Source organism: Gossypium arboreum, chromosome 13, assembly GCF_025698485.1.
Source record: "Gossypium arboreum isolate Shixiya-1 chromosome 13, ASM2569848v2, whole genome shotgun sequence".
Taxonomy (NCBI): Eukaryota; Viridiplantae; Streptophyta; class Magnoliopsida; order Malvales; family Malvaceae; genus Gossypium; species Gossypium arboreum.
In genome coordinates, this window is record NC_069082.1 from 123,143,761 (window position 1) to 123,165,705 (window position 21,945).

At 32.2% G+C, this 21,945-nt stretch overlaps 3 protein-coding genes across 5 annotated transcripts; 1 reads left to right on the forward strand and 2 right to left on the reverse strand.

Annotated features, from left to right (window-relative positions):
• Nucleotides 1-542: 542 nt before the first annotated feature.
• LOC108463776 (plasma membrane ATPase 4) lies at nt 543-7,976 on the forward strand. The gene is made up of 16 exons (XM_017763683.2): nt 543-1,060; nt 3,271-3,390; nt 3,486-3,722; nt 3,817-4,578; nt 4,665-4,787; nt 4,879-4,983; nt 5,070-5,214; nt 5,346-5,510; nt 5,691-5,929; nt 6,033-6,065; nt 6,156-6,237; nt 6,350-6,510; nt 6,589-6,762; nt 6,981-7,163; nt 7,285-7,466; nt 7,554-7,976. The coding sequence occupies exons 1-16, from the start codon at nt 1,004-1,006 to the stop codon at nt 7,648-7,650; spliced, it is 2,865 nt and encodes a 954-aa protein (XP_017619172.1). The 5' UTR covers nt 543-1,003; the 3' UTR covers nt 7,651-7,976.
• On the reverse strand, nt 7,574-11,435 carry LOC108463777 (uncharacterized). 3 transcript variants are annotated; one of them, XM_053023943.1, is made up of 6 exons: nt 10,889-11,008; nt 9,537-10,581; nt 9,323-9,373; nt 9,154-9,252; nt 8,914-9,063; nt 7,574-8,786 (listed from the first exon to the last, which is right to left on the reverse strand). In XM_053023943.1, exons 2-6 carry the CDS (start codon nt 10,554-10,556, stop codon nt 8,658-8,660), a joined length of 1,449 nt encoding a protein of 482 aa, XP_052879903.1. In that variant the 5' UTR covers nt 10,557-10,581; nt 10,889-11,008; the 3' UTR covers nt 7,574-8,657. The 3 variants fall into 3 exon arrangements, with proteins under 3 accessions (XP_052879903.1, XP_017619176.1, XP_017619174.1); XM_017763687.2 differs by lacking the exon at nt 10,889-11,008 and adding an exon at nt 11,289-11,435 and having other exon boundaries at nt 8,527-8,786; XM_017763685.2 differs by lacking the exon at nt 10,889-11,008 and adding an exon at nt 11,022-11,377 and having other exon boundaries at nt 8,527-8,786.
• Nucleotides 11,436-15,233: 3,798 nt separating this feature from the next.
• On the reverse strand, nt 15,234-16,158 carry LOC108462199 (protein MAINTENANCE OF MERISTEMS). The gene is made up of 3 exons (XM_017762175.2): nt 16,099-16,158; nt 15,434-16,013; nt 15,234-15,331 (listed from the first exon to the last, which is right to left on the reverse strand). The coding sequence occupies exons 1-3, from the start codon at nt 16,156-16,158 to the stop codon at nt 15,234-15,236; spliced, it is 738 nt and encodes a 245-aa protein (XP_017617664.2).
• Nucleotides 16,159-21,945: the final 5,787 nt, after the last annotated feature.

Here is a 21,945-nt window from a genome sequence, read left to right on the forward strand (position 1 = left end):
ATCTGAATTATTTATGAGTGTTGTTAATTAATTGAATAAGTTCAATGTTACTTGTTGGTAAATATTCTAAATGTACAATAATACTCTGTAACCCTAATCCGACAATGAAAACAGGCGAAGGGTGTTACAAATTATTTTATTAAATTGCAAATTTTAAACTAATAAATACAATTTTGGTTTTATATACATGTTAAAAGGAACAATTTTACAAATGCAACAATCACAATATCAATTAAACAAATCTATACTATAAATACTTGAAAGATTGATTAATTGATTGAAATTATGTCATAAATTAATGCAACAATGGCTTATTTAAGAAAATGTAAAAAATCTAATATAATATCTTATATAATTAAGGCTATTATTATAATTTATTTTAAAAGAGACATGAAATAACTACATTTAAAAAAATGCAAATAGTTTCTTTATGTAAAAAATTACCCACTTTGGAAAGAAAATCTTCCTTACTAAAAAATAATCAAAATCTTGTATAATTAACCCCTTTTTATTTTATAAATATTTTTAAAAAATTTATCGATATTGTGTTAAAACCCGACTATGCACAGACCGGACCGCGCACCCAGCGGGCAGCACCCTAGTGTGTGAAGTGAATTGAATGAAGCGGCGCGTGGCGGATCGAAACGAGCAAGAAATGGACAGGTTAAGCGGGTCCCATAGCGGCTACACTTTTTGCTACTACAGATGGAGGGCAACGATTAAGGCTCCTCCTCCGCCATTTCACGTATATATACCCTGAAACAGAGACTCCATTCATTTACGTCAATATAACCAAACCCAAAACAAGGTGTGAACCGTAAAAAATAAAAAATAAAAAACTAAAGAAGAAGGGCAACGTCTCCGTTTATTGTTATACCGTCATTATCGTCGTAGAGTTTTTCATTAGTATTGCTTCTTAGCATTGGTATTAGCCATTATTGGCTTTTGTATGTGGCTCTAAATAGCTGCTACTACTACTAGTTCTTTAATCTAGCTAATACAGATGGCTGGCAACAAGGGCATAAGCCTCGACGAGATCAAGAATGAGTCCGTCGATCTGGTAAATTAAATTCTTTCTTCCATCCTTTAAATCAATCAAGTTTATGCATGTTTTTTTTTTTTTAAGTATTGAATTGTGTTTAATTTGGCTTTTAGATCACCAAAAGACGTGATTATACATGAACTATATGTTTTTTTGTATTGTTCTCTGTTCTTGAATTTTATAAAAAAAGTGTACCTGAACTTTGCTTCTGTTTTTTTTTTTAAAGTCAATTAAGCGACGATTTGCTGTTGCTTTTATGAAAGAAAGCTTAATACATACCAATATCTTCATTTTATTTTTCTTTAATTAGTTTGATATCTGTTTCTAGTGAGGTTTACTGCCAATTTTCTTTTCATCTCCAGCATTTATGTGCTTTGATCGCATCTTTTCATCACTCTCTGTATTTTTTCATTTTTTTTTCCAAAGAATAAAGAGGTTTAGACTGAGGTAGCTGGCAGCTAGGAGTAAGAGCAGGAATCATTATTTTTCGCCATAAATCTTGCGTTTTTGTTTTCAACGTTGATTTTACTATTGAAAAATAAACAGAAGTTTCCTGTAGTCCTACGATTTTTAAGAACATGTCTTTATTAGGATTTTTTTTTTCAAAAAGAAAGAGAAAAATGTTAAATTTTGTTTTGTTTTTGTTATCGGGAGTTTCTTTGGGTTTTTTTATATGACTGAGAGGGATCACATGAAAAAACAAATTCGCGACTAACTACTGAACAGTGACTAAAATTTGATAAATCGGTTTTTATATGACGGCGAAGAAAAGGGTATCATAATATGCCCCATGATCCATCGAACCAAAAAAGAAATGCCCCAGAGTCCCATATCGACATGCTGTTAGTACATAGTGAGGCTGAGCAAGATTTAAAAAAAAAAAAAACCGGAAAAATGATTTCAATCTTCATATTTAAATCTATTTTATTTTATTTGGTTTTGGTTCTATTAGTATTTAAATGTATTCATTGGTTGCTTGGTTTAAACTAGTAAAAGAATTTCAGAAATTTATATAAAAAACTTTTGGAAAAAATTCACCCATGAATTGAAAAATCAAAATAATATATTATATAATAACTTTAAAATTTTCAAAACTAATATATTAAACATTTTATTACATTGATGTCACTTTTAATTAGGTCACTAATTCAATTATAAATATATAGAAGCATGATTCTTTTAAATTATAATTAATATTTTTATAATGATATTTTTACTTTTTTATATTTTTTATCATTTTAAATAAAACAATTAAAAATATAAAATTATTACCACTTCACCAATCTTTATTAGTGAAAAAATTAAAAGATAATATTTTTAATATAAAATATTTTTTCATTCGCACAGTAAATGTGACAAAATCTATTTATAGTAAGTTTGTTTCATTGCCATTGTCTGTGGGGTTAAGATGACGTTCTATTATATTTTTATCATTATTTTAATTCATTAATTTTATTATTCATCCTTATGAATAAGAAAATCATTATTGATTGATTAAATTTGTATTGAATAATAATTAGGAAAAAAATTATGGATAACTTGACCTTGCCAATACCTCTTACCATAATTTAATATAAAACAGATCCAACATATCTGCATTAGACTCGTGTTGTTTTGGGCTTTTGAAGTTGAATTATTTAGCTAGGTTTCATTTTTCTTTGAATTTGTCTTACGTTAGGGCAAAATTTTCTTTGGAATTAGGTAATAGCTTTATTATAATTATTATTAGAAAAATAGGAGTATGTAATTCTATTTGTAATACTAATAATTACTTATAATATTTTGTTTCTCCAGCTGAAAGTTAGTTTGATTTAGGTTTAGTTTATAGCTGAAAAGCAGTTTTGAAAAACTTTCTTTCAAAATTTTCTTTTGATCATCAAATAAAAGGTTTTTAAATTGAAGTATTTAATATTATTGTAAAATGTAAGGTAAAATATTTAAATATTTTATTTTAGATATAATTTTGAATATAAAATAATTTAAATGATATTAAAATTAACTTACATTAAATATAAATTTTAAGCAATTAATATGACTTATTTGTTTTAGTCTAAAGGTAGATTCTTTTATTGGTTGTCACTTGGGTGGGGACATATGTTCTTTGTTATGAGACACTTGATTTTCACTTAAATGCATACACATACGAACAAAACAACAATTCTCCTTAGGTGCACTTTTATTGAGGAAGTGGTAATTAAATTGGCTAAGGAAGTGATAATTGCTTATAGGAACGGATTCCAATTGAGGAAGTGTTCGAGCAACTGAAATGTACAAGAGCAGGCTTGACTACCCAGGAAGGTAACAATCGCCTTCAAGTTTTTGGACCAAACAAACTAGAAGAGAAAAAGGTCCATATTCATTACCATAACCTCTTTACATACCAGTTTCTAAATTTCCAGCTTGTAATCCAGTTGTATAATATGGTATGATATGCTGCCAACAGGAGAGCAAATTTCTCAAGTTCTTGGGTTTTATGTGGAATCCTTTGTCATGGGTCATGGAAGCTGCTGCTGTCATGGCTATTGCCTTGGCAAATGGTGGTGGAAGGCCTCCTGACTGGCAGGACTTCGTTGGTATCATTGTCTTGTTGGTCATCAACTCCACCATCAGTTTTATTGAAGAAAACAATGCTGGTAATGCAGCTGCTGCTCTCATGGCTAATCTTGCTCCCAAAACTAAGGTGGGAAATCAACATTCAGCTCACTCAACCGTTCGTTGAGTCATCTTTTTGTCTTTCTTTATTTTAATCATGATGTTCTTGTACCATAATGTAGGTTCTTAGAGATGGTCGATGGAGTGAGCAAGAAGCAGCAATCCTGGTTCCTGGGGACATTATCACTATTAAACTGGGAGACATAGTTCCGGCTGACGCTCGCCTTCTCGAGGGTGATCCTTTGAAGATCGATCAATCTGCTCTCACTGGAGAGTCTCTTCCTGTCACCAAGAATCCTTCGGATGAAGTGTTTTCGGGATCAACCTGTAAACAGGGTGAAATAGAAGCAGTTGTTATTGCAACTGGTGTTCACACTTTCTTTGGTAAAGCTGCCCACCTGGTCGACAGCACCAATCAAGTGGGACACTTCCAGCAAGTGCTTACTGCCATTGGTAACTTTTGTATTTGTTCAATTGCCGTTGGAATAGTCATTGAGTTAATAGTCATGTACCCGATACAGCGCCGCAAGTATAGGGATGGAATTGACAATTTACTGGTACTCTTGATCGGTGGAATCCCGATCGCTATGCCAACCGTTTTGTCTGTCACTATGGCTATTGGTTCCCATAGGCTTTCTCAGCAAGGGGCTATCACAAAGAGAATGACCGCCATTGAGGAAATGGCAGGCATGGATGTTCTCTGCAGTGATAAGACTGGGACCCTAACTCTAAACAAACTTACAGTTGATAGAAACTTAATTGAAGTGTTCGCAAAGGGAGTCGAAAAAGAGCAAGTGCTGCTTTATGCAGCAAGGGCTTCAAGGACTGAAAACCAGGATGCTATTGATGCTGCAATTGTAGGAATGCTTGCTGATCCAAAGGAGGTATTAATTTCATCCAAGTTTTTCTTCTTTTTTTGTTACCATTTGTTCCTAGAATTCATTTGTTATCTTTTATACTGATTTTCCAGGCACGAGCCGGTATCCGAGAGGTCCATTTCCTACCATTCAACCCTGTTGACAAAAGAACTGCTCTAACCTACATCGATTCCGATGGAAAGTGGCATCGTGCTAGCAAAGGTGCACCAGAGCAGGTACTAATACTGCTTGCTCATTTTGGAATATCCATTTAAAATGTCTTGGTGGATAACTTCTAACTAATATGCTTTCAATGTTTTGAAATAGATCATAACTCTTTGCAACTGCAAAGCAGATGTGAGGAACAAAGTTCATGCAGTTATTGATAAATTTGCCGAACGCGGGCTTCGGTCTTTAGCTGTTGCAAGACAGGTCTGCAAAACAAACTTTTGCAAAACTCATGTTGATTAGATTAAGTAAATCGGTGTAGTCATATTATTTAGTTTCCATTTCTACAGGAAGTACCTGAGAAAACAAAAGAGAGTCCTGGGGCACCATGGCAGCTTGTTGGTTTGTTGCCACTGTTTGATCCTCCTAGGCATGATAGTGCTGAAACTATCACAAGAGCCCTAAACCTTGGAGTGAATGTTAAAATGATTACTGGTAAGAGTTGTTTAAATGTTATTTTAATATTGTACATTGTACATAATCTCAAAATGTAAATGTTATTTTAATATTGTACATTGTGCATAATCTCAAAATGTAAATTTTGTATTTTTTTCCTATTATACCAGGGGATCAGCTTGCCATTGCCAAAGAAACTGGCAGGAGGCTTGGAATGGGAACCAACATGTACCCTTCATCTTCCTTGCTTGGTCAAGACAAGGATTCTTCCGTTTCTGCCCTCCCTGTTGATGAATTGATTGAGAAGGCTGATGGATTTGCTGGAGTTTTCCCTGGTATGTTGTGTACCTCAATATGTTATATTCTGGAAAATGGAAATTATTAAAATATATTCTTACATATTTTTTTTTTTAAAAGAAAGAGTCCTTGATATATCATTAAATTTATTTGCTATAAGGTCCTCTGCTTAGTTTTTTTTTTTTTTCACTAACAATTTATTTTCACGTCAATGACAGAACACAAGTATGAAATTGTTAAAAGGCTGCAAGAGAGGAAACATATTTGTGGTATGACAGGAGATGGTGTCAACGATGCTCCTGCTTTAAAGAAGGCAGACATTGGTATCGCTGTCGCTGATGCCACCGATGCCGCTCGAAGTGCTTCAGATATCGTACTTACTGAACCTGGGCTTAGTGTCATTATCAGTGCAGTGCTGACCAGTAGGGCTATTTTCCAAAGGATGAAGAACTACACGGTTAGTCATCATATCTCAGCTTACTTTGGTTTGCATTTTACAGTCCTTTACTCCACAGGGCAAGTGTTTCTAACATCGTTTCTTGTTCGTTTCGACTTTGTAGATCTATGCTGTTTCAATCACCATCCGTATTGTGGTAAGCATATTAACACCTGTCGAGACTTGAACAATGATAAAGCTGAAAATTTTTACAAATGGTTTAGCTCATTCATTTTCATTTTGGCAGTTTGGTTTCTTGTTCATAGCCTTAATATGGAAGTTTGATTTCGCACCGTTCATGGTTTTAATCATTGCCATTCTAAATGATGGTAAGATGATATTTTTATCAGACTGTTTCTTCAATAAGTCTGTTGTAAAGTCCACCAGAAAACCTACCATAATCTTGAATCTGATTTATTTCTTTATCACACATATCTATAGGTACAATCATGACAATTTCCAAGGACAGAGTAAAGCCATCTCCACAACCAGATAGCTGGAAACTCAAAGAGATTTTCTCTACTGGCATTGTGCTTGGAGGTTATTTAGCACTAATGACCGTGTTATTCTTCTGGGCCATGAAAGACACTGATTTCTTCTCTGTAAGTACAGCTTTTGCTATGTCCCCATTTATGTGTTATTTTTTATGAGTTTTCTTTTGATTTTTTGCTATATTTCAGGACAAGTTTCATGTTAGGTCACTGAGGGATCGTCCTGAACAAATGATGGCAGCTTTATACCTTCAAGTTAGTATAGTAAGTCAGGCCCTCATTTTTGTCACACGGTCTCGCAGCTGGTCCTTTGTCGAACGTCCTGGACTTCTATTAGTCACTGCATTTATTGCTGCTCAGCTGGTAAGAAAATTTAACTCATAGATGCTTTGTGTTGCAGTGAATACCTGTGTACCACTGAAATTGTGGTGGTTTATATTGTGTTAACAACGTAGTGGAAGTTGATAAATGAAAATTTCCACAAATTCTGCTTCATGGGTTTCATTTTACTTTTATTTTTCAAATGTAACTGATAGCTTCTTGTTACAACATAATGAAGCTTAGCTGCTTGTATTTGGCAGGTGGCCACTTTGATAGCTGTCTACGCTAATTGGCGTTTTGCAAAGATACAAGGCATGGGTTGGGGATGGGCTGCTGTAATCTGGCTTTACAGTTTGGTCACTTATATTCCACTTGATCTTATAAAATTTGCAATCCGCTATGTCCTTAGTGGAAAGGCTTGGGACAACCTTTTGGAGAACAAGGTAGGCTTCAGCATGAATTTCAATCAATCTCTTCATTTCTGATATTTACATACACACATATATATGTATGTATATATATTTCTGATTCAATGGTTCTTATTATGCTGTGTTCCCATTAAAGACCGCCTTCACTACAAAGAAAGATTATGGAAAAGAGGAAAGAGAAGCACAATGGGCAGCTGCTCAGAGAACTCTGCATGGCCTTCAACCACCTGAAACCTCAAACGTCTTCAATGAAAGGAGCAGTTACAGGGAACTTTCAGAGATTGCAGAGCAGGCCAAGCGCAGGGCGGAGGTTGCAAGGTGAGTTGCACTAATTCCCATTCATATATGGCCATATGCACTGTTTTTTTCCAGGCTTATAATCATAATACATAACATATGTTGTAGGCTGAGGGAGCTGAATACACTGAAGGGTCATGTTGAATCAGTTGTGAAGCTGAAGGGACTTGATATCGATACTATTCAGCAGCATTACACAGTTTAAAGCTAAAGCCACCGCAGATGATGACGATATGCATTTTAATTTGAGACAAACAAAGGATCATTCATGATCTTCCCTCCCTTGCTACAAAGAAAATGTTGATGATGAACGAGGCCTATGGAGTATGGCCGATGTTATGAGAAAAAAAATAATGAAACAGGAATTTGTATTATGGTAAGTATTCTAAGATGGTATAGGTTATGTATGTTATGCTCTCTTTTGGAACACGGGATAAGCTAGTACACGGAAGGGAAAGAAGTGTTTTACCTTTTTTATAACTGCAAAATAACAACAGGCTTTCAATTCATAGCCTGGCCTTGTTTGCAGAACCTTGCTTCTTAATCTTTCTTCATTTTCCCCAATCCTTTTTTTTCTTTCTTTCCATTTTTGATGGTTCTACATCTACAATTAGTTCTATGTATATACATACATACACACACATATACGCATATATGTATTCAGCAAAGGCAAACCAATTTGCTACTCTCTTATTGTAGCTAATATTAGCCTATCAATATCATTCACCATTTAAGTTAATCTCTAAACATCAAAAGCAAAGAAAAAAAAGGCAACTTTTTGTCTTGGGCACTAAAAGGAAAGATTACTGTCCTATATGTGAATTTGCAAACAACTATTGTTGATTGATGGATATAAAACTACTGTTGTTGATTGTTGATTGGATATATATGAAGTTGTCCCTTGTTTAGAATTCCTGTATGAAGTTGCACTTGCAGAACCATCATGCTAGGTTGGTCGCGTTGCAGAATGCTTGCAATTTTCTGCATTCTGATGCCTAAACATCTGGAATGGGAAAAGGGCAGTTGCCAAGAGACAAACCGGTCACGCTCGGTAAGTAACATTTGTCTGATTCACATTAAATTTATAGACGAATGAGTTCTTTCCATTGCCTTATTACTTGACTGACATGAAAGGGATTTCGTATTTACATACTTAAAGAAAACAATGTACCAGTTTGTACTTTGTCCCTTTGATTTCTATTCAACTTCAACTCAATTATGGGGCGAAAATTTGCAAATAGGGCACCAATTCTTCACCTGCAGCCAATTCTGTACGCACGTCACGTGATACCTATGCTCACACTGCAACATCCCTACTTCATCTCCATTTACATATTCTTCCTGCAAAACAAAAATCCATGAATTCTATTTGGTTGAACTCAAACCAGTCCTGATATGAGATGACCAGAGCAAAACTAGCATAAAGTTTGCATTGATAGATAGTGTGGAAAGTTCTATAGGGAAGCACCTGACAGATACTACATTTGGTAACATCCTTTTCACCGTCACAGTCGACACTAGTACCTTCATAGATGCTTTTCATAAGGCATTTTGACAATGCTTCTTCTGATAGCACAGTGCTCACATTACCCATCCTTTCTTCTAGATCTAGTAATTCCTGTCATGATATCAAGCAAAGTTAATCTCCATTGTTTTATCTTTAACAATAAACTTAGACTAGAATACATCTTAGTGAGCAAAAACAAACCTCATATGACATATTGTCTATATCCAGCCTCATGTTACTATACTGGTCGTAAAAGTTTAGGCCATCAAGAAACAAGGTGGTCTCTAGAGCAAGTAATTGCTGCAAGACAGAAACCGAATCAACAACAGACAACCCATCGGGTAGAAAGAGACACTTCAAAACTAGTTACCTCATGTGTCAAATCTTCATCTTGTTCGATCCTCTCTAATGCTAATAAAACCTGCATAAAAAATAAAACAATAGCGATAGATGAAGCTTCAGTACTTCAAACAAACTGCTAATGCTTTATGTTAGCCTCTCTCTGGAGAGTATATTGAGTCCCTTCCTCAAGTTCCATAGAAAGAAGGAATATAGAATATAAAGATATAAATATGCTAATATACCTCCCCAATGCCATCAATATTGTAGTGCCAGAAGCTATCACGGTTAACACCTATTTCTGAAGGACTAGATGGCATGATATCGAGTAAACTCTCACTTATATTATCTGGTTGACTGTAAGAACTAGCACGAGTCGAGGCAATTTCTGTGGAAACAGGATCATTCAAATTGATAGGTATATCAGATCGAGGCACTTGGGGCATGATCACATGGTACTCGTTCGAACTTAACCTATTTCCATTTGCTTGGTTAGGGAATCCCCGTCTACCATAACTACTGTTTGACCTCCTAGTCCGAACTGAATAAGCAACACCACTATCTCTCCAGTTTCTGGCTTGCCTTGAATCGGCAGAAATAAAAACACCATGACTAGGACCGTTGTTCTGTCCCTCCAAAGATGACCCACTTAACTTCTTTCCCCTACTGGAACCGGAGGAACTTCCCTCTCCATCAGAGTTTCTCGTTTTAACCGTGTCTTCCCTTCTTATAATGCTTGAATCTGATGATGAACAACCAGACGGGACAACATCGGATATGGACTTACATCTTAAATTTCTCAAACCATACCTGCTTGCGTTAGCACGAGTTGCCAAGCCCACAGAAGCACTTGGAGATCTCTGAATCATGTTTCTCCTCGAACTTGTGCTCGATGCCACACTAGAACTTCGCACTTCCCAGGAATCCACATTTCCAGATTCAGACTGTGGAACGAGCTCCGACACTTGCAATTCATCCCGAACACTACTAGTTTCCAGCTGAGATGATAGCTTCTTCTGAGGATTTATAGAGGATTTTCTGTTGTTACTAACAGTAGGGTTTACTCTAGAGGAACTTCCAATTATTCCCTTTCCATTTCTTGAGCACCCATTTCGAGTATCATTCATGGAGTTTAGCCCGGCACCGCATCCAATTCGATTGCAAAACCGAGCATTTCGTTCTCTGTTATTAACATGATCGTTCAAAACCAGACCTGATCCCTTTCCAAGCCCATCAACACCTCTTTTACCACCATACTCATCCATCTAGGTAAACAATTACCCTTTATACCTGAAAGACATCAAAATAATGCATCATATAACATAATCCTGCAACATGACATAACTTTAGGACAGGAAAGAGGGAAAAAAACCCAAAAAAACCATAAATTCATTAACAAGAACTAAACCAACAGTTAAAAGTTTACAAAAATGAACCATTTATTAAAATCCCAGAAACTTTCCACCCAACAGTTAAAGCCTAGAGGGATACTCAAATTTGAAACCAGAAAGGTAAAGTTCTGTCTTTGTTCAACCTAAACATAATATGTATTGCTGTGTAACCTTGAAGTGAGATGAAAAAGAACACAAAATATTACCAAGAACAGTTTGTAAAACTTAGTCCAAAACCCAAATTCTATTTTACAATCTACAAAATCTACATATATGCATATATATATGTGTGTGTGTGTGTGTTTGAATTATATAACAGAGTTTTCGTAAATTCCAAACCATATTTCCCAAGCTCTTCTTGTAAAGCATCATCGAAATAATCGATCTTTTATACTACTGTTTATAAAGTCGATTGAAACAAAGACAATTATTTGCCAAAGGATCTGATTTTCTATTATTATTATTATCTGTATTTACTTGAAAAAAAATTGTGAGAGAAATAAATAGACAAAGGATGAAGCTATCTGTGAGTGATGAAAAAGAGAAATAATGGATAGAATTTACGAAGAGTTAAATTAAAAGGAAAGAACAGCAATCAAAATTTACTTATTCCTTTGATTCTTTGAATATTCAGAGAGAGAGAGAGAGAGAGAGAGAGAGAGAAAAGGATGTTTAAAGACAGAGCAAAGCCAACGCCAATAGTAAGAAAGTAACATAGAGAAGGGTTGAAGAAGCAATAAAACGTGTACGAAACACGATCTAATACTGCTAAAAATAGTAACTTGTACAGCTAATGTTGTATTTTATTGCAAAAACAAAACATTAGTGGAACGGCGAAGTAGAAAAAATTTTATTTATATTATAATTTTTAATAATTAAATTAAAATTTAATTATTTTTAAGAAATAAAGTATAATTTTTTATTTTAAAATTTTAAAATATCTAAACGAAAAAATTTTATTTTAAAGGTCGAGGCCCTTTTCAATCCCTTAAATACACCCTTTATCAATAGGTGATGATGAATAATTCAATTTAATCATTTCTAACCCCATAACTTTTATATTTGGTATAAAATATAAAATCTCATTATTATATCTTAGATTACATTTTAGTCTCTCTAATAATCAAATTAGTCATTTCATGAGTGAAAAAATAGTCCTTCATTAAAATTTTGTATTTATATTTAAAGTATAATAATAAATTTAATCATCAATTTTACACATTTATTCAATTTGACCCTACTCTTTTAATAAAATAAATTAAAAATTTTTAAACTAATAAAACTAAAGTATTAAAAAACATTACTAACAAATTAAAAAAATTCTATTAAACCCTTTTAATTATGAAAAGATAAAAGTGGCGTGCTTATCATTCCTTGAATATGCATCTATTTATACACAAAATTATAAACAAATTTACAATAAAAATACTAGATAAAAAAGTGTAATACAAATAAATTTTAAATAAAAACATGATTAAAAGAAAAACTAAATCAGCCAACACTCTTCAAACTTGAGTTTATGTGAAGGTTGAACTAATGGAGATGATAGGAAAAATGCGAAGTATTCAACAAATTAATGATACAATTATTATTTAAAATTAATTTCTAATAATTCGAGTGTTGTTTTGTGTAGAGTGGAGTATGAAAATTGAGTCTCTCGATCCTTTAAAATGAAAAAATTCAGTTAATTTTTTATAATTTATAAATATTTAAATTAATAATAGTAAAATCACATTTTAATCTTTTAAAAATAATAAACATTTAATTTAATTTTTAAAAATTATAAAAATATAAACTAGTAAAATAATAAAATTATATTTTTACTATCGTAAAAATATAAATTTTAATTTTAATTTCTGTAAAAATTTTTCTAACTCGGCTATTATGTAAAGAATAATAGTTATCAATAAACTAATTATTATAATCAATAAATGTTAGAGGTAATAGTAAATAAATTTGTATTTTTTAAATATATATATATATATATATATGTTGGAATTTTAGAAATAATATAATTAGAGAATACCACGATTCACCTGTGAAAAGAGAAAACTTCGGGTTTTTTACCCAATTGGGTTAAAAAAAATTTTAAAATACCAAAATAGGGTGTCAGATACATTATTTACGGAAATGGATTGTTTTTTTGGGTCGAGCCAGACCCGGAGGCGCGACCATTCGCGCCTGCTGCAGGGGTGGACCATTCGCGCCTGCTGCAGGGGCGTGACTTCCCTGCAGCCCACCACGTGTCCCTGCCCCCCCCCCCATCCTGCACCCTCCCATGCCACCTGCAAAGAGAGAAAAGAAAAAAAATTTATTAAGTTTAATAATTATTTAGGGTTTTTTACTAAAATAAATTTTAAAAAAAAATTATTTATCAAATAGGTTGTCAGCCCAATTATATACGAAAATTGGGTGTTTTTTTCATTCGCGCCTATCTGACAGGCCCAAATGATTATTTTATATTAATTTTTTTAAATAAAATATTATTTTTTATTTTAGGGTTAATATGACTCGCGTATAAATACGAATACAGGTTGCGCCTACTTGAAAGGCGCGACTAATCGAGCCTTTCTCAGAGGCGCAAATGAATATGGTTGTGGTGGGGCCCACACGTGCTTAACTTTTTCCCTATATATACTCCCGAAAATCAAATGGTTCATATACCACAAAATTTAGCATACGAAAGTTGAACGGAAAGAAGAAGATAGGGAGAAGAAAAAAAAGAAAGGAGAAGAAAACAAGGAGGAGGATAAGGTATTTTAGTATTTTTTTTTGTAAATAGAATGTAAAGTTTTGTTAGTAATTTTATTATTTGAAAGTTATTTTGTTAGGTTATTAATTTTGTTAGCTTATGAATGAAAATTTTTGCATTAAAAATTTTATGTATTTTTTTTCTATTCGAAACTGTTTTGAAAATTTTGAAATTTTTTTTAAAAGATCTAGTATTGAAGATGGAGAACCAATTTTTCGAATGTGTTTTTTTCGATGGAGAAATTTTAACAATAACCGTGGGATGTATATTTGAATGTCTCAAATAAGTAGCAATCAGATTTAGTAAAAATATCTCGTTTGATGATATGAAGGAAAAAATTAGTGAAAAAATTTATAAACGTTGTGGGAGAAGGATGTCGAAACTTTTCTACAAGTTTCCAGTTTCGACGGATCCCATAAAATTCACCGAAATAGAAGTCGTAGACGATGAAGACGTGGAGACAATGGTCACTCTTTATTGTGGGACTCGAAACAACCAAAATGCACCGATTCAGTTATTTGCTGAGTTAGCTGGTATAGAGGCAACTGAAGATCCCACTTCATTAGGTGAAGAAGATAGAGCTCAAGAGCCGTGTATGGTGGTTCCGATATCGTACGTTGATAGCCAATCAACTATACACGGGATCGACATTGATCTTAATGCTGCACCCGAGACTGATGTGGTTGGTGATGATGTATACCATAGTAATGATCCTTCTGATCATGAAGTCGATAGTGAGAGTGATCCCGACGTAGACGAGGTCCCGGATGATATTGACGACGAAGGCGTTAATGATGATAGAAACGTTAACGCGTCTTCAGTCGGGAACCAGATTCGTCGTATTGCGATACACAATAATCTTGGGGTACACATGTCTCGGATAGACCCCGATGCGGCGCACGTAGCTGAGTTTCCAGAGTACCCTAAAATACTATCTGCTTACCGGATAGTTGTATATTCTGATTCTGAGGAGTTGTTCGTAGGCCAAAGATTCGAAAGTAAGGAAGAATGTGTTTTTGCCATTAAGCGGTATAGCATGAATATATCAGTAGACTATAAAGTTGTAACGTCTAAACCGACATTATACATTGGAGAGTGTTGGAGGTCGGCGGAAGGCTGCAATTGGAGGATACGAGCTGCATTTATCCAGAAGTCGCAGATGTGGGAGATACGAAAATTTGTTGTGCCTCACACATGCACTTCAACACGTATGACAGAAGATCATCGAAAACTTGATTCGAAAACTATCTGTACGTGCATCATGCCAATGGTGAAAGACATGCCTGCCATTAAAGTTTCAGTACTGATTGCCGAAATGCAGGCACGATTCCAGTATCGAGTATTATACCGAAAGGCATGGATAGCTAAACAAATGGCAATGGAACAATTGTATGGAGATTTCGATGCATCGTACAATGAGTTACAGGGATGGATAGCCGCTATGAGGGAGTACGTGCCAGAGACTGTCATTGAGTTGCAGACGCGACCTTATTACGGGCCAGATGACCAACTACAATCGGGAAAAAGAATTTTTCATCGAATGTTCTGGACGTTTGATCCATGTGTGCGCGATTTCCCATCGCAAGCCGTTTGTGCAAGTAGATGGGACTGGCTATATGGAAAATATACAGATCCTACTTCTTGCGATTGCTCAAGACGGCAACAGGAACGTACTTCCGATAGCATTTGCCATCGTCAATAAGGAGAACATGGAATCATGGGAATTTTTCCTTACCAACCTACGGAGGTATATTATTAGCAACGATAATATTTGCATCATCTTTGATAAAGGGAAAGGATTAATTGCTGCCATTAGGTGTTCTGGTATGCCATGGAGATCCGTTTACTGCATCCGGCACATCGCGGCTAACTTCCAGTGAGATTATAAGAATGCAGACTGGAAGAGACAAGTTGTGAGAATGGGTAAAGGATTACCTTATCTTTTCAATATAAGTTTTAATGTTTTAGGGCAGTGTTGTAACTTATCTTTTCTTAATACAAAGTTCGCGGTATAGCGTGGCTAACACTGCAGACCCCCAACTGTATGAACGCGTGTTATGCAAATTAGACAGTAGCGGTAGGTACATCAAACTGACCTCACTGCCGTGTGAATCCGGCACGAGTACACCTCCTATAAGGTGCATAATGTAACCTCGAGCGGCCTGCATAACCTCCAATTCAGTGGCAGTATTGGGCAAATGCTCAAAATTGGCCTTTAGCCATGAAAACCGCAATGTGGCAAATTTCCCCTCACTTGGGGAGCGTCCAAGTAACTCGTAGCAAATGCGAGCCGGCCTCGAGATCGAACTTACGCCCGTGACCACGTTCCCGTCGATTGGGAGCCCCAGCTGTACTGCAACGTCCTCTAAAGTTATGGTGCACTCCCCGCACGGCAAATGAAATGTGTGCGTCTCCGGACGCCATCGCTCGACTAAAGCAGAAATTAAGTTATATCGCAGATCAAAAGTCCGGATCAATGCTGCTGATTCGAACCCCGCTAACTCTAAGAACGGTATTACGCGTTCATCCGGCTGAAACCCTACATTATAAATACGACCCCTCAATACGCGGTACTCGACCTGACATTATTATATTTACGAAATGGTTAATACAATATAATTTCATTCAACAAATAATGTGACTATCAAATAAAATTTTCATTACCATCTCATTAATGTTACTAGATAAGTGACCCTTATTTTCATTATCAATCAACGAACCCATTTGCTACAAATCTGCAATTAAAATTATCAAATAAATAAAAATTATAAATTTACATTATATCAAAATTACATTAAAATTACATTAAAATTTCTTACTCTCTTCAGAATTATTTAATTTTATTTCTTACTCTCTTTAGATCGTTTGTTCAACATCTTTCCATATTCAAAGTAACTTATTTCTCATATACTCACTTTCAACTAGTCAATTATGCATCTATTCAACCGCAAAGTACTACATTACTTCCAATCATAAAGCCAAATGCATTTTAACATATCATTTATATTAATGTGTTTAATTCTTTAATATATATTATTTCTCTTGTTATGTGTTTTATACAAGTTAAAATACAAGCATAATTTATTAATAGTCTATTTTACTCTTAAAAATATTTTATTTTTCCTTAAGTTTTGATTAAATTTTTATAAAATTTAAAAGAATTATTTTTGAACACTTTACATAGGTAAATTTAATTAAATTTAAAAGTTTGAAATTAAATTAAATTATAATTTAAGAATATTTGAAAAGATTAACTCTCAAGTTTATACATTTTACATAGGTATAAATTTTTATTTTATTTTTAGAATGTATTAGTCACTATATTTCTCACTTTTTGTTAACAATGAAGTGAATGCTAGTAAAGTTTTTTAAATAAAATACAAAAATATTGATTCCAAGTAAATCCGAAATGGACAATAACGGCAAAATATTGATTTTTTATATATTTATTTAAAGGGAGGCTGCCATTAAGCTATCAAAATCGAGCATCAATGGCAAAATAATGGGGTTTTTACCCAACTAGGTTAAAAAATTAAAACACCAAAATAGGATGTTAGATAAAAGTAAAACAAAAATCATGGACTTGAAAATTCAACAAAAAAGTTTAAATTAAAAACAAATAAAGCAAGACTTGACAAGTAGTATTAAAAACAAAAACAAAATTAGCAACTAATAAACTATATTCAAGCACAATAATTACATAACACTCTTAAATTACTAATATTTTACTTTTTTAAAAATGTATTTTTTAATTTTAAAATAATTACAAACACTAAAAATTATCACATAACACCAAACTACTAACATTTTAATCTTAAAATAATTATAAAAAAATTACTAACATTTTCTTCTTCTTTCTCCCCCTTCTCCTTCTTCTTCTTCTTCTTCTTCTTTTTCTTCTTCTTCTTCTTCTTTTCTTTTACTGCTGCATTCACAAAATTGGGGGACCGGTGCTTATATGGTCCCCATTACAAAATTTAATTTTTTCTCTGTCTCTACAGGTGGGATGGGGGGTGGGGGGGGGGGGGGGCAGGGACACGTGGCGGGCTGCAGGGAAGTCGCGCCCCTGCAGCAGGCGCGAATGGTCCCGTCTCCGGGTCTGGCTCGACCCGGTTTTGACCCGACTGAATTTTAAAATTTTAAAAATTATTAAAATATAATAAAATAATAATATTTTAAAAAAATAAAATTATATTATTAAAAAAATGGGTCGCCCCTGTCAAGTAGGTTCAACCCAAAAAAATAACCTATTTCCGTAAATAATATATCTGATACCCTATTTTGATATTTTAAAATTTTTTTAAACGTAAAAAACCCGAAAACTTCCCATGCGAGAGGTAATGCTTCAATGGTATTGTAATGTTAAGGTAGTGGTATAGGGTTGTTGGCAGTAAAAATAGAACGTTGAAAGCATTAATTAATTAGATGACCAAATTTTTCAATGCTAATTCTGTTAGACAAAGAACTTAGTGGTACAGTGGCTTTTTCATAACATGTCCCCAGGAGCTTAGATTTTCCTCTTTCTTTTAAAAGTAAAATTGATGACGAATAAAATGAGGTAAGAATGACTTTCTTTATGTATTCTTCGCAGTATAGTTTATAATAATAAAATTAATTTTTATATTTCTCTAAAATTAAATTATTTTAATTCTTTTGTAAATCTAGGATTAGTTTAGCATTTTCTTTTAAGAAATACTTTTGCAGAGGTGAATTTAGAGGGTCTCACTTCTTCTTAAAATAAAAATTACTATTTAAGCTTTTTAAAATTTTTAAAATTTTAAATTAGTAAAATTAAAATTATACTTTGGTTTCTCTAAATTTATAAAAATTTTAATTTAATCCTTTAAAATTATAAAAATATAAACTATTAAAAATAAAATTTTAGTTCTATTTATCCTAAAAAAAATTTAACTTTCCTTGCACTTTTGAAACAAAAAGTGCTTTTGTAAAAAAAATACAAAAATTTTAACTTTTACTCAAAATTGATTTTCTTTTTAAAGAAAAACCTTTTTTATCTTAAAATATTTTAAAAACCTAAAAGATATCTTATTTAATAATATTTTTATTTCAAACGTATTTTTATTCCTAAGAAACAATCGAAATTAACCTCAAGAATCGAGATTCTTGTGATAGACAGTTAAAAACATAAAATAATTATGAATAAAAGCGAAAGTTGAGGAAAGAAGAAGCTGGATGGCTGCCAATTGTAACCCAAGGTGAGGTCCAAAGTCCCCATACTTTAATTATTTTATGTTTAAGTTAAAGCGCTTGTCGTTTGTTATAGCATTAACATCAATATCACATTTTGGTTTAATAATAGCCTCCTTTTTCTTTCCAATGACTTGGAAACTAAAAAATATATATTGATTTTTTATTTTTACTTTTTAATAAGAGATGATAGACTTAATCATAAATCAAGTCAATGTAATTTTTTAAGCTCATTTTTTATGCTCGGGCTTAATTTGACTTGAAAAATAGGCTTAAAATTTTATCCAAACTCGATCTAAATTAAAAATACTAAACTCGAACATAACTCAGCCAGTCCATATTTAATTTTTTAGATTATTATTTATATAAAAGAATTTTAAAAATACAATTCATCAAAAACATTAAAAACTTTAAAATAAGTGTTTCTCAACAAATTAAAAATATATTAAAAAGTCTTTATACTTAAATAATATTAAGATAATTACAACTTAACAAACAAATATCTCTAAGATAATAATAAAATTAATAATATAAGAGTTATACAATATTTAAATAATGACAATAAAATAGCGAAATGGTAATAAAACAACAGCAAAATAATAATAAAACAGTAGCAAAAGAAAACTTAGGCAGATTTGAGTTAAATCATGCCCGAGTCAAAAAAATTTTACTTGAGACTTGACTCGTTTTCTAAATGAATAATATTTTTTTATCTAAATTTATTTTTTTACTTAAACTTTTTCATTTTTCAAGTGGCCTTAATCCAACACATAATCAATTCTAGGTAATGGCAGCAAATTGATAATACGTAGGACACTAATTAAAAAACAATTAATTAGTAATCGGGGGAGATAATAATGGAAAGGTTGGCTTAATCCACTAAAGTAGAAATTTCGGAATAGCGTGTCGTGTGGGCAACTAGAAATTGCCAAACATCATATGTCATGAGACAAGACAACAAAAGTAGTTTTTTTTATAAGATGTAGATTCGGATTTTAGGATTAATATTATTAGAAAAATAATAATAAACTTTTAAATAGATTGTAAAATGAACATAAAAATTTTAAAAATTATTTTATTTATTTTTCACAGTATTTATTTGATATGGAGATTAGTTATTAATTTTTCGTATTTGATAGGTTTATTAAGGGGATAGATGCTGATCACGAATTTTAAAATTACTCTATACCCAGAGTGAGGATCGAACTCACGATTACTGATTAAAGTAGAAGAGATCCATATCATCTCATTTAATTTCTATAATTAAAAAAATATTTTATTTCTAATCACTATAGATTCATTAAAAAAGGCCAAATATAACAAATGGGCTAAAAAGATCAAAGACAAAAGCAAGGAAAGCCCACCAACACCAAGCTCCGAAAAACTCAAGTAGTCAAATTTTGTTGCCACCTTGTTGGAGAGTAGGATGAGAGCGCAAGGTAATCGTAAATGGCCAATGATATGCACGCCTGTGACGGAGGCTATGCGATAGTGAAGCCTAAAAATTGTCAAAGCTGCCACAGAACCGAATAAAGCTCCAACAGAATAGTAGCCAAAGCTGAAACATCCACAACAGTGGCCACCAAAAGTTAGATCCTGATACTGACATCGTTAGTAACTTCGGTATTTTTTTAGCTCTCCAGTTAATACTGTTGAAATATGCGGACGTGACATTAACGATCAATAGACAGTGATACATGCATATGTGAGGTTATCTTGTGTCATTATATTATTGCTTGTTAATGTCATGTCAACATATTTCAACGGTATTAATCATGTATCTAAATAAATATTAAGTTAATTTACAGTTTTAAATTTAAGTATTGATTAGATTCAAAATAAAATTTAAATACCAAGTTTACCATTTTAAATTTAAATATTAATTAGATTCAAAAATAAAATTTAAATACCAAGTTTACTATTTTAAATTTAAATATATAAAATTTAAATACCAAGTAAATATAAGTTACTTACTTCTTCAAGTACCGACGGATATATTAAGTAATTTTAATATATCAAATGATTTTTCCTTAAATTTAAAACAACAAATGCCAAATTATTTAGCAATATATCACTTTGTATTTTGGAAAGAGAAAATAATTGTTGTTGGCAACATTTTATAACAAAAATACATCTTATGAAGTATGCAATTAAGGAGAGAGATAAAGGCTGAATTTAGAAATTGGATATTGAGAATCAAAATCATGGTGGTCGGTTTTGCATCAGTTCCGATCGTATTAATTGATGTGCATCGTTATACTGCTAAAGTGGAACAAGCAATACCTTTTTTTGTATTGATGTAAATTTTGATTTGTATCGATCGCATTGACCCATTTCGGCTAATTTCGATCACACCGGCCGAAATATGGTGCATCGGATCGTACATAAATAATATTAGAAAAATATAAAAATTGTAACTATTTACTATTATGCTAAAGACTTAATTGGAATATGTTGATGAAATAAAATGACTTTTAACTTTTAAAATTTTTGTTTTTCTTCTACAAAATTTCACATTTAAAATATAAAAACTAAGATATAATTAAAAATTCATTCACCCGATTATCAAAGAAAAACTCCGCTCACCCTTGATTTATTTTTTCTTGTTAATTTGTTTTGAAAGGTTCTTCTTGTCAATATTAGATTTACTTAATGATGTATCTTTATTTTTGGAGTTTATAGACGAGTATTTTATATAATTGATGAATATTTTATATTTAAAATTTATTTAGAATCATTTATTTGATATTTGTAAATATTTATATATAATAAATATATATTTAAATATCAATAAATTCAAAACTGTACATCAAAGCAGATTAGTCCCGATTCTAGAACATACCAATTTCAATAGAAAAATAGTGTAGTACTAGCTACCTTAATTGAAATAGAATTGTAAATTTTATATAATTTAATAATTATAGATAAAAACTTAGACTGAAAATCTTTAAATTTTTTAGATTTTTATAATGCTAGATTTTAGAATTCATCAATTTAAAATGCTAGCATTTGTAATTTTTTGTTTGGATAAATAATTTATTTAGGAAAATTAGGTTATTGAAAATTTAAAAATTTAAAAATAAAAATTATATTAAAAATAAATAATATAAAAATATTCAATATAAATATAATTGTATTTGTAAAAATTGTAAAAATTTTAATAAAATAAATCTAAAAATTATTATAATTAAATAAAAATATTTTTGAAGTTGGAAAAAAGTTGAGCTATTAAAATCCTCTTAAATTTACTCACAATTTTGAAATCCATTTAACATCTTTATCCAAACAAGTAAATTCAATTTT